The sequence below is a fragment of the Glycine soja genome, chromosome 2 (assembly GCF_004193775.1).
Source record: "Glycine soja cultivar W05 chromosome 2, ASM419377v2, whole genome shotgun sequence".
NCBI classification, from domain to species: domain Eukaryota; kingdom Viridiplantae; phylum Streptophyta; class Magnoliopsida; order Fabales; family Fabaceae; genus Glycine; species Glycine soja.
In genome coordinates this window covers 5,805,260-5,818,779 of record NC_041003.1, presented here as the reverse complement: position 1 = coordinate 5,818,779, position 13,520 = coordinate 5,805,260, and the positions used below count along the sequence as shown (strand labels likewise).

Sequence of the window (13,520 nt, the reverse complement as noted above, 5' to 3'; positions counted from 1 at the left end):
CTTACTACGTTTATTGACTCAATCGTGATATTCAGTTATTAGATTAGAGGTTGATGCAATGAGTCATTATTTAATCGACCTGATCTATATTAAAAAGAAATATAAATTATTTTATAGCAATTGGTATTATATATTTAAGATTTAAAGTTAAATAAAATTAATATATTTAGAAGTATAATTATGAATTTATTTAAGTTTTTAAACATACAACATTTTTTTTCAAAATTTAATATAAATAACCTTAATTTACAATTTAAAATATATATCATTACAAGACATAATTTAATACACACATAAATTAGACAAAAAAAATAGAAAATGATAATAATTTTATCAACTTAAATTTAAATATGCATTTATACTTGGAAAAAAAAGAAATAAATATATAAATAATACAAGGTATAAATTAAATTTAATGTTATTCAAATGTAAAAAAAAAAAAAAAAACTAAAAAATTCATGATGTGCTGAATTATTAGTTCTAGATCGAATCACACCAAATCACATGTATAATCGATTAGATGCCCCGTTCCCAGACCAATAGGTCCACCGGCTGGTTCGAGTGAGCCAATAACTATGTTCAAAAGTGAAAGGAAAGGTGCACGATTTAATTTTTTAATAAAGTTCCTGACTCCCAATGATCCAATATTAAATATATATTTATTGTATAGAATATAGATTACGAATATACTAATATTATTATAATATATATTTTAGTATATATTAAAAGAATGGAGACCCAATAATATACTATATTTATTATAATATGTATCAATATTAATATAATAATTATAAAAATAAAAAATTTATACAAACGGATATATAGTTGTATATGTATTATTAATAATATAAAAGTTTACAAGTTAAAATTATTTATAATTTTTTATTATAAACCAAGTCATGCATATCAATAATTAACTTAGCGAATCAATGTTTGATTCAGTGACTCAGTAGCCGTAACCAGTTTGATAACTATGCTATGTAAGGCCTTAAGATTCAGGTTGTTGTATAATGTCTGAAATCTAGCTCTGTTCCAGAATGGGGTATTGAATCCGAGGTTTGTAAGTCACTGCTTATGACTTGTTAGATATTATGTATATAATTATTTTCACCGGAAAAAAAACAATTTGTTGAATTGTTTGATAATTTTTGTTATAAACTTACAAGATTACAAATACAATTCCAGGAATTAATTGAAATAATAATAATTTAAACATCAATTAAAAAATGTTAAATAGTTAAAGACTTGCACGTTAATTCAACCTTACACCTAATCTTTTATTAGTTTGTTGCATTTAACGTGTAAGTTTTATAAGTTTGTAACTTCACTTATATTTTTTTCATAAAGAACAAGTATTCAAGAAGAGGGTAGATAAAATCAAGAGTTGACAGATTTCCTTTTGAGTGGAAACGCAGTCCCGAGATTATCCACAAAAATGTGCGATCATCATAATTTCTGGATTTTGCCCAAACTTGGCACCATTTTGGCTTCAATTTCAATACTCTGCCCCCTTCCCTCTCTCACCAAGCCAGCTAACAACATCATCGGACCTTAGCCGTTAGAGCAACACAACACAACCAATTCAAACCGTTAACCACATCGTTTCTGCTAAACCCACCCCCACAATGGTAGTAACTAGGGCATTGTTACCCCCTCCTCCTCATCCTCACCCCCTCTGCTCCCTTCCAATTCCCACCAAAACCAGAGCCTTTGCCTTTCACCAAGTAGACCCATTTTTGGGATTCAAATTGGAGCGACAACACAAAAGAAAATCAAAGAAACATGTGGCTCATGTGTCACTCCATGATGACCCTTTGGTTTCATACACCATCCAACAAAACCCCTATCACCTGGTCTTGTTGGCAGAGAGTGCGGGTTACTCTTTGGCCAGTTATTACACTTCTTTGGGTCTCTTTGTCATCTCTGTGCCAGGACTCTGGTCTCTCATCAAACGTTCTGTCAAATCCAAGGTGATTCTCATGTTGATTTTTTTTTTGTTTTTGTTTGAGAAATGCAGCACTCTTTGGCCCCACTTTATATTTCATGTTTTCCGCTCGATATTTTGTAACTTTAACTAATAATAAGAAGTGTGATAGAGATTGTGTTGCTAGCACTACTTGTTTTTGTTTTTGTTTTCATGGTGGCTTTTTTCTGTTTTGCTAGTTTTTGTTTGAGAAATGCGAGAAAAAAAAAACACATTCTTTGGACACATGCTCTTTGATTATTAATTGAAATTATTAGAAAAAAAATAATTTTGAAAAATTGATTTTTGTGGTGCTAACACAGAACCAAACATACACACCCAATTAAGTTTTAACTAATAGTGAAGAATGTGTTAGAGATGGTGTTGGTTGTTCTCCTTTTGTTGCTGGGTTTTTGTTTTGTTGTTGACTATTTTGGTGGATGGGGAAATAGATTGTGCAGAAGACGTTTATAGGTGAAGGTGAAAAGAAGGCGCCGAATCAAGCTGCTGGGGAGATTCTATCGTTCTTCACTCGTAACAATTTTACAGTGACTGACAGAGGAGAGACAATCACGTATGTTACTGTCTCATTCTTAAATTGTTATTATTCTTGCTTGCTTTAGATTTTTCTTGGTACCTTTCTTTCAATCCATAGTTAGGAAGAAAAACGTATCGTTTAACCGTTCATGAAAAGAAGGGGGGAGATGGACTTTGTGAACCAAAACCAAATCACATATGGAAATTGCTGTTTTTTTTTTTTTTTTATCAAAGCTTCTCACGTGAATTGTGAGTATGCTTATCAGTGTAATTTTTTAAAGTGAAGCCTCAAATGTGTATTAGAGAAACTTAAGCAGCCATGTTAGTTCCTAATAATAGAAAGAGTTTAATTTCTTGCACGGTAGAGATTTTTGTGTATATTGTTATTATAAACGTGAACAAATTTATCACACTAGTTGTGTGACAAATGTAATTGAGACAGTCTCAGTACATTTTAATATAATTCCAAGTAGTAATAGTTTAATCATCTTAACATAAGTTGTTGCAAAAAGCCACTGACAATTGTGGTAATTAGAAACTATGGTGAAATTTTGTCATTTTGAAGGATCAGTTATCAAATCTTTGTAAAGACAAATGTGGAGATACAGTTTTTCTCTATTTTTTTTCAGATTTCCCAACATTTTTTTGTATGAGAAATTGAGAATACTCACTGGGGTGCCAAGTACATGTCTTCTAACAAATGCTTCCTTGTGAGCAAGTTAAAACGTTAAACCTCTCTTCCCCTTTTTATGTTTTCATCACCTATTTAGTTGAAACTAATAGCTATTTTCCCTTGCAGGTTTGAAGGAATGATGGTTCCAAGCAGAGGTCAAGCAGCACTATTAACTTTTTGCACTTGCATCAGCTTGGCAAGTGTGGCACTTGTGCTTACCATAACCTTCCCAGATGTTGGCAACAACTGGTTTTGGATCACCATCTCGAGTCCATTGGCGTAAGTGATTACACTGAAAATTAACATTACACCACACTTTATTTTCCATTTCAATATGGCCATTGTGTTTTTGTTTTGAGAGTTACTATTTGTTGTCATGTTATGCTTATACTAAAATACATTGGGGGGTTAATGCAGAGGCCTTTATTATTGGACTCGGGCATCGAGAAAGGAGCAGATTAAAGTGAAAATGATTGTTGGAAATGATGGAAACTTATCAGAGATCATTGTCCAAGGTGATGATCAACAGGTCGAGCAAATGAGGAAGGAACTCAAGTTAAGTGAAAAAGGCATGGTGTATGTTAAAGGCGTCTTTGAAAGATGATCTATTGGCTATTTTCTTCAGGAGGTAGAATCGGAATGCTAAAGAATATTGAGTCAAATCTATTTTTGTAATTGAGAAATGATAATGATCAAAATCATATAAAAAATAGATGGCTTTATTTTATTATGCGCTTGGAAATACTTGTAGCCAAATTTGTTTTAGAGCAAAAAAGGAAATCAAAATTTTCATTCCACCAAATTCCCTGCAGCTGGATTTTTCACACGTTCACTTAGTCTTTGAAATGAAATTATGTGAAGATAGGACTAACAACTACACTGATTCTGGTTCCCTTGGAAGAAGGTTCAAAGAACCCGTAAATGGCAACTCCCAAGATACCAATTTGATAAGCAAAATTTGAAAATGTTTATACATGATGCACACTTCAATATTCTTGAAGCCATCACCAATATGCTAAGTAAACGTCAGGCGATTATTGGTATAAGCTCGCCGAAGGGTAACAGTTACAATTTCGAAGCTACATAAATCACTTGCTAAACATACCCGACAAGAACTTGAGGGCAAACGACGTCCAAAAGGAGCATTGTAACATTGTCCAAATAAATTTTTAAAAAATAAATTGTAAACTCATCCCACTTGAATGCAGAACCACTTTTATTTTCAACCAATCATCAACTTGTTTTCTTCCAAGAAGGTGTACGTAGGAACCTCCAGATTGTATGGTGCTGGTCCCTTCCTAATTCTGCCAGAAATATCATAATGTGATCCATGGCATGGACAAAACCATCCCCCAAAGTCACCAGCATTTGGCAATGGAATGCAACCCAAATGTGTACAAACCCCAATAACAATGAGCCATTCTGGGTCCTTGACTCTATCTGCATCCGGCTGGGGATCGCGAAGAGATCCAACATCAACACTATTTGCAAGCTTGATATCGTCCTCAGTTCGGCGCCTGATGAACACAGGCTTTCCACGCCACTTAACAGTCACTGTAGTGCCAGGCTCAATGCTGGAGAGGTCAACCTCAAGTGAAGCCAGAGCAAGAACATCCTTACTGGCAGACATGCTTAGCACAAACTTGAGGACAAGGAGACGGACCACAGAGGCATAAGCAAACCTACCACCTGTAAGTACGAAGTAGGCAAATGCCCTCTTGCTTGGGTCACCTGGGGGAAATCTTTCATGGTTGTGATCATCATAGACAATCTTAGAAGTAGGGTTCTTAACAGCAGTAACAGTTGGCGGAATCTCAGGAGTAATGCTGTTTTCTTTTGTGTGGATCAGGGATTCAGTAGCATAACCTAGACAAAATCAAGTTACATCAATTACTAGAGTTCATTTGGTTGAAAAAATAATAATAAATCGATTACAAGAGAAAAAAGCATGCTTCATTCTAATTGAAGGAGCCATTTTCCAAAAGAGAAGTGCTAGCAATACATTCTCTAGCACACTTTGAACACATTCTCTAATATTAGTTAAAATTTATTGAAAGCTACAAAATTGCGAATTAAATAAGTATTGGAACCAAGGTTTCAAAAATCGGTTTGCAACTGCAATTTTAGCCGCGACATCAAGGTTTTTGGTGTGTCTACGACCGCAATCATGATCGCATTGGCCACATCTGTTTGCAATTTTCTAAAATATCAAGGAATGTGACAAAACCGTGACTGTGATTGCAATTTAAACACATTTGCATGAGTTCCACTATATACAATTGGGTGATTTCCAATAAATTTCAAGAAAATAATAGAAAAGACAAAACTTAGGTGTAGGTCTTTACATGCTTTAGGTGAAGTTTTCCAATAAAAATTGGGGATTCATCTTACTGTTTCAACACCAAATTTAAATGTTAACCTTTATTGGGGAAAACAAACTTCAATTTTGACACCTAAAGAAGTGCATCTAAATGATCCTAATAAAAAAGAGTGTATTAAGGATTTAATATCACTTGCATTTCTCTTTTCCAAAGACTAATAAGCACAATTCAAAAGCTACAAAACTAAACAACAAGAAACTATTATCTTATACATTTTTGTTGTATTCTATAGACAAGTTGAATATCCGTACCAAAAACATGTAAGGAACTGCACCTAGGTATTATCTTAATAAAAGTGACTATAAAAGAGCTCAATAAAGATTGTACAGTTAGCATTAATCTTTTACAAAGATTAGGCACAGGCACAATTAAAGACTATAAATGTAAAACCCTGAGAGTAAAATAACATGCAAATGCTATTTTATTATTTGTTGTTAGCATACTATAGATAACATAATTATTCATTCAACAAATGAAGTGTTTCTCCGTAGCTACTGACTAGTGACGAGAGGCAGCTTAAGATAGAAGCAGAAAAAGATATCACACATTAAGCTGTCTGAAATACTACTCATATTAAGCCCATTTAATACGTTTAGTCTTCCTCCAAATAAAATTATTAAATAATAAAAAAGAAACTTCATTCACTAACAGCTTATTGAAATCACCGCACCCATTGACAGAATCAAGAAGTTCATTCATCATTCTGATTCGAAGTTGAACGAAACTGTTCCTTGCCATGTATTTTCTTATTACATCAGCAAACTCTACATAATCAAAGCCTTTTGCACCTCTTTTCTTTCATTTTTTTTATTACACGCAGAAACTAGAAACTGCATACACAACACGACACATAGGTTGGCTTGGTAATTTAAGGGAAGAGGTCATGGGTTCGAATCCTCTCAATAACAAAAACTAATCAACTAACAAACTAACAACTAATTAAACTCCAGAAAAAAAAACTAACAACTAACCTTTGCCGATAAAAAAAAAAAAAACAACACAAGACAAGACATAGCATGAAACCAAATTTCATAGCATGAGAGCTCAAGCCCCCAGTCCACAACCGATCTACAATTTCTTATTTAAGCAATCAAGCTACCAATAATTGGATTTAAAAGGAGGGGCAAATTGGTAAAAGTGTAACCTCTGAAGGGAAGAAGGGGATGGGAGGAAGGAGCAGATCTGCGGTCATCGACGACGACGTCGTTTCGAGAGAGAAAAGCGGAAGCGGCGTGATTGGGCCGCAACGGAGAAGAAGATGAGAGAGAAGAAGAGAGCCTTCTAGCTGCAACCCTCAACATGTTTTTTCAGAGAAAAGGAAACTGAGAAGGAATTGAAAACGGGATCTGGCTTGGTTAGGGTGGGAGACCCTATCAAGAGGCGCTTGGAATTCGGAGATCTTAGGCCTCAGCGTGGCTCTTCTTCCGATTAAAAGGGAAATGGAAAAGGAAAAGTTGCTACCATAACCATCTACTCACTCATCAACGTGGGCTTCTTATTTGCGTCTCTAATTTTGACACATGGGCCACCAAAATGGGTACTATATGATTCCTTTTTGGGCCTAAACCTGGGTGAAAAGTGACAAGGGAACATCAATTACTCACACATATAAATCATGTAAATTAGGTCGTTGCATTTTGTATTATAATTATTGTAATTGTATCACCGAAAAAAATTTTAATTTTTTTTTGGTTATATTTAATTAAATAAGACAATTATACGTATTTAATGAACCTATGATAATAACTTGCTAAACCAAGAAAAGTCTATGAACCTACTGTAGTAACCTGCTAAACCAAGGAAACTCCTAATCTCAGACACTAACTTAGGACTCTCCCAAATCATCACCGCCTCTACCCTGGATATAACGTGTCTTAGGAAGCTCACCTCCTCTAGCCAAAACTCACACTTGGACAACTTAACATATAGTTTGTTGTCCTTAAGGGTTTGCAACACGACCCTCAGATGCTTCTCATGTTCCCCCCTAGTTTTGGAATACACCAAGATATCATCTATGAAGACCACTACAAAACTATCTAGGTATGGATGAAAAATCCTATTCATGTAGTTCATAAACACACTTGGGGCATTGGTCACACCAAAAGGCATAACCAAGTACTCATAATGGTCATAACGGGTCCTAAAGGCAGTCTTCGAAATATCCTCATACTTCACTCTAATCTGGTGGTAACCTGACCTGAGATCTATTTTACTAAACATGCAAGCCCCCACTAATTGGTCCATCAGGTCATCTATCCTAGGCAAAGGGTACCTATTCTTAATCGTCACCTTGTTCAGCCGACGATAGTCTACACATAATCTCATGGTCCCATCCTTCTTCTTAACTAACAACATCGTCGCTCCCCAAGGTGACACACTAGGCCTCACAAACTATTTCTTAAGCTTGCTCAGCTCTACAGGGGACATCCTGTAAGGTGCTATGGATATAGGTCTAGTACCGGGCCTAGGTCTACGGAGAACTCAACCTCTCTCTCAGGTGGTAATCCATACACATCCTCAAACACCTCCGGAAACACTTTCGCCAAGGGTATATCACTCACAGGGGTTTTGGTCTCAGCACTCATACTAGCTAAGATCATATATACATGTGCATCCTCCCTCAAAGATGCCTCAACTTGGTTAGCAGGCAAAAACATATCACCTTCACTCACACCAAACTCAGGAAAGACAACAAATTTCTCAAAACAGTTTAATAAGACATGGTTGAAAGATAACCAATCCATACCAAAAATAACATTGATCTGACTCAAAGGTAAAACAACAAAATCAATCAAAAACTGTCTATCAGAAAATATGTCAGGACATTGTAAGCAAACACCAGAAGTTAAAACAGACCCACTAGCAAGTGTATCCACAATTAAGTCAAATTTCAAAGAAGACATATGCAAAGCAAGCTTTTCAACACAAACACGAGAAATAAACAAATGTGTTGCACCTGAATTATACAATACAACCAAGGAAACTTGACTTATGAAACACATACCTTGGATGAGATCATCAGGCTGTGCAGCATCAACACCACTAAGAGCAAACACTTTCCGTGTGATCCTCGGTCATCCGCTTTGGTTATTCAGACTCCCACTAATTATGGTGAAATTTAGTCATTTTGAAAGATTATGGTTTTTGTTATCAAATCTCTGCTAAGACAAATGTGGAGATATATTTTTTCCCTCTCTTTTTTAATTTTGTATTTTTGAGATTTCCCAACATTTTTTATATAATGAGAAATTGAGAATACTCACTGGGGTGCCAAGAACATGTCTTCTAACAAATGCTTCCTTGTGAGCAAGTTAAAACGTTAAACCTCTCTTCCCCTTTTTATGTTTTCATCACCTATTTAGTTGAAGCTAATAGCTATTTTCCCTTGCAGGTTTGAAGGAATGATGGTTCCAAGAGGTCAAGCGGCACTATTAACTTTTTGCACTTGCATCAGCTTGGCAAGTGTGGCACTTGTGCTTACCATAACCTTCCCAGATGTTGGCAACTACTGGTTTTGGATCACCATCTCGAGTTCATTGGCGTAAGTGATCACACTGAAAATTAACATTACACCACACTTTATTTTTCATTTCAATATGGTCATTGTGTTTTTGTTTTGAGAGTTACTATTTGTTGTCATGTTATGCTGATACTAAAATACATTGGGGGCTAATGCAGAGCCCTTTATTATTGGACTCGGGCATCGAGAAAGGAGCAGATTAAAGTGAAAATGATTGTTGGAAATGATGGAAACTTATCAGAGATCATTGTCCAAGGTGATGATCAACAGGTCGAGCAAATGAGGAAGGAACTCAAGTTAAGTGAAAAAGGCATGGTGTATGTTAAGGCGTCTTTGAAAGATGATCTATTGGCTATTTTCTTCAGGAGGTAGAATCGGAATGCTAAAGAATATTGAGATCAAATCTATTTTTGTAATTGAGAAATGACAATGACCAAAATCATATAAAAAAATAGATGACTTTATTTTATTATGCGCTTGGAAATACTTGTAGCCAAATTTGTTTTAGAGCAAAAAAGGAAATCAAAATTTTCATTCCACCAAATTCCCTGCAGCTGGATTTTTCACACATCCACTTAGTCATTGAAATGAAATTATGTGAAGATAGGACTAACTTATATCTCAATTTCAAAGTACACGCATTCAAAATCCGAGTCACGGATGTGTAAAAAATTCAACTACACTGATTCTGGCTCCCTTTGAAGAAGAATTCAAAGAATCCGTAAATGGCAACTCCAAGATACCAACTTGATAAGCAAAATTTGAAAATGTTTATACATGATGCACACTTCAATATTCTTGAAGCCGTCGCCAATATGCTGAGTAAACGTCAGGCGATTATTGGTATAAGCTCGACAAATGGTAACAGTTACAATTTCGAAGCTACATAAACCACCTGCTAAACATACCCAACAAGAACTTGCAGGCAAAAGACGTCCAAAAAGTGCATTGTAACATTATCCAAATAAATTTAAATGAAAAATTGTAAACTCATCCCGCTTGTATGCAGAACCATTTTTATTTTCAACCAATCATCAACTTGTTTTCTTCCAAGAAGGTGTACGTAGGAACCTCCAGATTGTATGGTGCTGGCCCCTTCCTAATTCTGCCAGAAATATCATAATGTGATCCATGGCATGGACAAAACCATCCCCCAAAGTCACCAGCATTTGGCAATGGAATGCAACCCAAATGTGTGCAAACCCCAATAACAATGAGCCATTCTGGGTCCTTGACTCTATCTGCATCCGGCTGGGGATCGCGAAGAGATCCAACATCAACACTATTTGCAAGCTTGATATCGTCCTCGGTTCGGCGCCTGATGAACACAGGCTTTCCACGCCATTTAACGGTCACCGTGGTGCCGGGCTCAATACTGGAGAGATCGACCTCAAGTGAAGCCAGAGCAAGAACATCCTTACTGGCAGACATGCTAAGTACAAACTTGAGGACAAGGAGACGAACCAGAGAGGCATAAGCAAACCTACCACCTGTAAGTACGAAGTAGGCAAATGCCCTCTTGCTTGGGTCACCTGGGGGAAATCTTTCATGGTTGTGATCATCATAGACAATCTTAGAAGTAGGGTTCTTAACAGCAGTAACAGTTGGCAGAATCTGGGGAATAATGCTGTTTTCTATTGGGTGGATCAGGGATTCAGTAGCAAAACCTAGACAAAATCAAGTTACATCAATTACTAGAGTTCCTTTGGTTGAAAAAATAATAATAAATTAATTACTAGAGAAAAAAGCATGCTTCAACCCAATTGAAGAAGCCATTTTCCAAAAGATAAGTGCTAGCAATACATTCTCTAACACACTTTGAACACATTCTCTAATATTAGTTAAAATTTATTGAAAGCTACAAAATTGTGAATTAAATAAATAAGTATTGGAACCAAGGTTTCAAAAATCAGTTTGCAACTGCAATTTTAGCCGCGACATCAAGGTTTTTGGTGTGTCTACGACTGCAATCATGATTGCATTGGCCACATCTGTTTGCAATTTTCTAAAATATCAAGGAATGTGACAAAACCGTGACTGTGATTGCAATTTAAACACATTTGCATGAGTTCCACTATATACAATTGGGTGATTTCCAATAAATTTCAAGAAAATAATAGAAAAGACAAAACTTAGGTGTAGTTCTTTACATGCTTTTGGTGAAGTTTTCCAATAAAAATTGGGGATTCATCTTACTATTTCAACACCAAATTTAAATGTTAACCTTTATTGGGGAAAACAAACTTCAATTTTGACACCTAAAGAAGTGCATCTAAATGGTCATAAGAAAAAAGAGTGTATTAAGGATTTAATATCACTTGCATTTCTCTTTTCCAAAGACTAATAGGCACAATTCAAAAGCTACAAAACTAAACAACAAGAAACTATTATCTCATACATTTTTGTTGTATTCTATAGACAAGTTGAATATCCGTACCAAAAACATGTAAGGAACTGCACCTAGGTATTATCTTAATAAAAGTGACTATAAAAAGCTCACTAAAGATTGTACAGTTAGCATTAATCTTTTACAAAGATTAGCCACAGGCACAATTAAAAACTACAAATGTAAAACCCTGAGAGTAAAATAACATGCAAATGCTATTTTATTATTTGTTGTTAGCATACTATAGATAACATAATTATTCATTCAACAAATGAAGTGTTTCTCCGTTGCTACTGACTAGTGACGAGAGGCAGCTTAAGATAGAAGCAGAAAAAGATATCATACATTAAGCTTTCCCAAATACTACTCATATTAAGCCCATTTAATACGTTTAGCCTTCCTCCAAATAAAATCATTAAATAATAAAAAAGAAACTTGATTCACTCACAGCTTATTAAAATCACAGCACCCATTGACATAATCAAGTAGTTCATTCATCATTCTGACTCGAAGTTGAACGAAACTGTTCCTTGCCATATATTTTTTTATTACATCTGCAAACTCTACATAATCAAAGCTTTTTGCTGCTCTTTTCTTTCATTTTTTTTTATTACACACAGAAACTAGAAACTGTATACACAACACGACACATAGCAGGAGTTATAAGGTTGGCTTGGTAATTTAAAGGAAGAGGTCATGGGTTCGAATCCTCCTAATAAGAAAAACTAACAAACTAACAACTAATTTAACTCCAGAGAAAGAAAAAAGAAAAAACAACAGAAGACAAGACATAGCATGAAAGCTCATGCCCCCCCCACCCCAGTCCACAACCGATCTACAATTTCTTATTTAAGCAGTCAAGCTACCAATAATTGGATTTAAAAGGAGAGGCAAATTGGTAAAAGTGTAACCTCGGAAGGGAAGAAGGGGATGGGAGGAAGGAACAGATCTGTGGTCATCGACGACGACGTCGTTTCGAGAGAGAAAAGCGGAAGCGGCGTGATTGGGCCGCAACGGAGAAGAAGAGGAGAGAGAAGAGAGCCTCCTAGCTGCAACCCTCAACATCTTTTTTCAGAGAAAAGGAAACTGAGAAGGAATTGAAAATGGGAGACCCTATCAAGAGGCGCTTGGAATTCGGAGATCTTAGGCCTCAGCGTGGCTCTTCTTCCGATTAAAAGGGAAATGGACAAGGAAAAGTTACTACCATAACCAGCTACTCACTCATCAACGTGGGCTTCTTATTTGCTTCTCTAATTTTGACACATGGGCCACCAAAATGGGTACTATATGATTCCTTTTTGGGCCTAAACCTGGGTGAAAAGTGACAAGGGAACATCAATTATATTTAATTAAATAAGACAATTATACGTATTTAACGGGTGTAGCTCACTTGATAACATTTGCTGAGTTTGTGAAAGAGAATTTGAGCTCAATGTATGCATAAAAGAAAATGTGAAACCAATCTAGAGATAGTGACCAATGCACATCCACGTGTATCAAAAGCTACACATGGTCCCTAAAACTCAATAGAAAAGGCATTATCAACTCATTCTCAATAATATTGCTTTGCATTAGTGCAAGAGGGGACAGGGCATGTAACCTCATGAGGTGCACAAGGAATCCCTTGGATGTGGATGAATTAGTGTAAGAGCCACTTATGAAGCAGTTGGACCTCTCTTTGATCATTGTAGGATGTCTAGATGACCTACTCTAGCTTTAGTGAAGTGCATCAAAGATCATCCTCGTGGGCCCAAGCATACCCGTTCCCCTTAGAGATTTCCATCTACAAGCACAAGGTTCTTGTCTCAATGTATGACGACATCGACTTGTGATCGATAATAGGAATGTGTTCGAAACTATGAAACTAACATCACTAAGGTGGTCATATAGAAAGCATAAGGCACCACACCTTATCCATATCGATTGCATCTCCCAAGATCCTGGAATAGTAGTTAGGTATAAGACAGGCTTACACTAAGAGCTTTTCTTAGCAAATATCGTATGGTCAAAAAAATGGAGATAAGCTCGAGCTACGAGCACTGCCTCACCTTTATCCACAC

At 35.9% G+C, this 13,520-nt stretch overlaps 5 protein-coding genes across 5 annotated transcripts; 2 read left to right on the top strand and 3 right to left on the bottom strand.

Annotated features, from left to right (window-relative positions):
* The first annotated feature begins 1,365 nt into the window (after nucleotides 1–1,365).
* On the top strand, nucleotides 1,366–3,915 carry LOC114383021 (protein COFACTOR ASSEMBLY OF COMPLEX C SUBUNIT B CCB1, chloroplastic-like). Its single transcript, XM_028342602.1, has 4 exons — nucleotides 1,366–1,970; nucleotides 2,416–2,537; nucleotides 3,300–3,452; nucleotides 3,591–3,915. Exons 1-4 carry the CDS (start codon nucleotides 1,626–1,628, stop codon nucleotides 3,775–3,777), a joined length of 807 nt encoding a protein of 268 aa, XP_028198403.1. The 5' UTR covers nucleotides 1,366–1,625; the 3' UTR covers nucleotides 3,778–3,915.
* Nucleotides 3,916–4,041: 126 nt separating this feature from the next.
* Nucleotides 4,042–7,015, bottom strand: LOC114383030 (cytochrome b-c1 complex subunit Rieske-4, mitochondrial-like). Its single transcript, XM_028342614.1, has 2 exons — nucleotides 6,699–7,015; nucleotides 4,042–5,039 (listed from the first exon to the last, which is right to left on the bottom strand). Exons 1-2 carry the CDS (start codon nucleotides 6,853–6,855, stop codon nucleotides 4,396–4,398), a joined length of 801 nt encoding a protein of 266 aa, XP_028198415.1. The 5' UTR covers nucleotides 6,856–7,015; the 3' UTR covers nucleotides 4,042–4,395.
* A 977-nt stretch (nucleotides 7,016–7,992) lies between these two features.
* LOC114369845 lies at nucleotides 7,993–8,457 on the bottom strand. Its single transcript, XM_028327109.1, has one exon. It carries the CDS (start codon nucleotides 8,455–8,457, stop codon nucleotides 7,993–7,995), a length of 465 nt encoding a protein of 154 aa, XP_028182910.1.
* A 106-nt stretch (nucleotides 8,458–8,563) lies between these two features.
* LOC114369837 (protein COFACTOR ASSEMBLY OF COMPLEX C SUBUNIT B CCB1, chloroplastic-like) lies at nucleotides 8,564–9,446 on the top strand. Its single transcript, XM_028327097.1, has 3 exons — nucleotides 8,564–8,640; nucleotides 8,946–9,095; nucleotides 9,233–9,446. Exons 1-3 carry the CDS (start codon nucleotides 8,564–8,566, stop codon nucleotides 9,444–9,446), a joined length of 441 nt encoding a protein of 146 aa, XP_028182898.1.
* A 343-nt stretch (nucleotides 9,447–9,789) lies between these two features.
* LOC114383014 (cytochrome b-c1 complex subunit Rieske-4, mitochondrial-like) lies at nucleotides 9,790–12,669 on the bottom strand. Its single transcript, XM_028342590.1, has 2 exons — nucleotides 12,372–12,669; nucleotides 9,790–10,741 (listed from the first exon to the last, which is right to left on the bottom strand). Exons 1-2 carry the CDS (start codon nucleotides 12,523–12,525, stop codon nucleotides 10,098–10,100), a joined length of 798 nt encoding a protein of 265 aa, XP_028198391.1. The 5' UTR covers nucleotides 12,526–12,669; the 3' UTR covers nucleotides 9,790–10,097.
* Nucleotides 12,670–13,520: the final 851 nt, after the last annotated feature.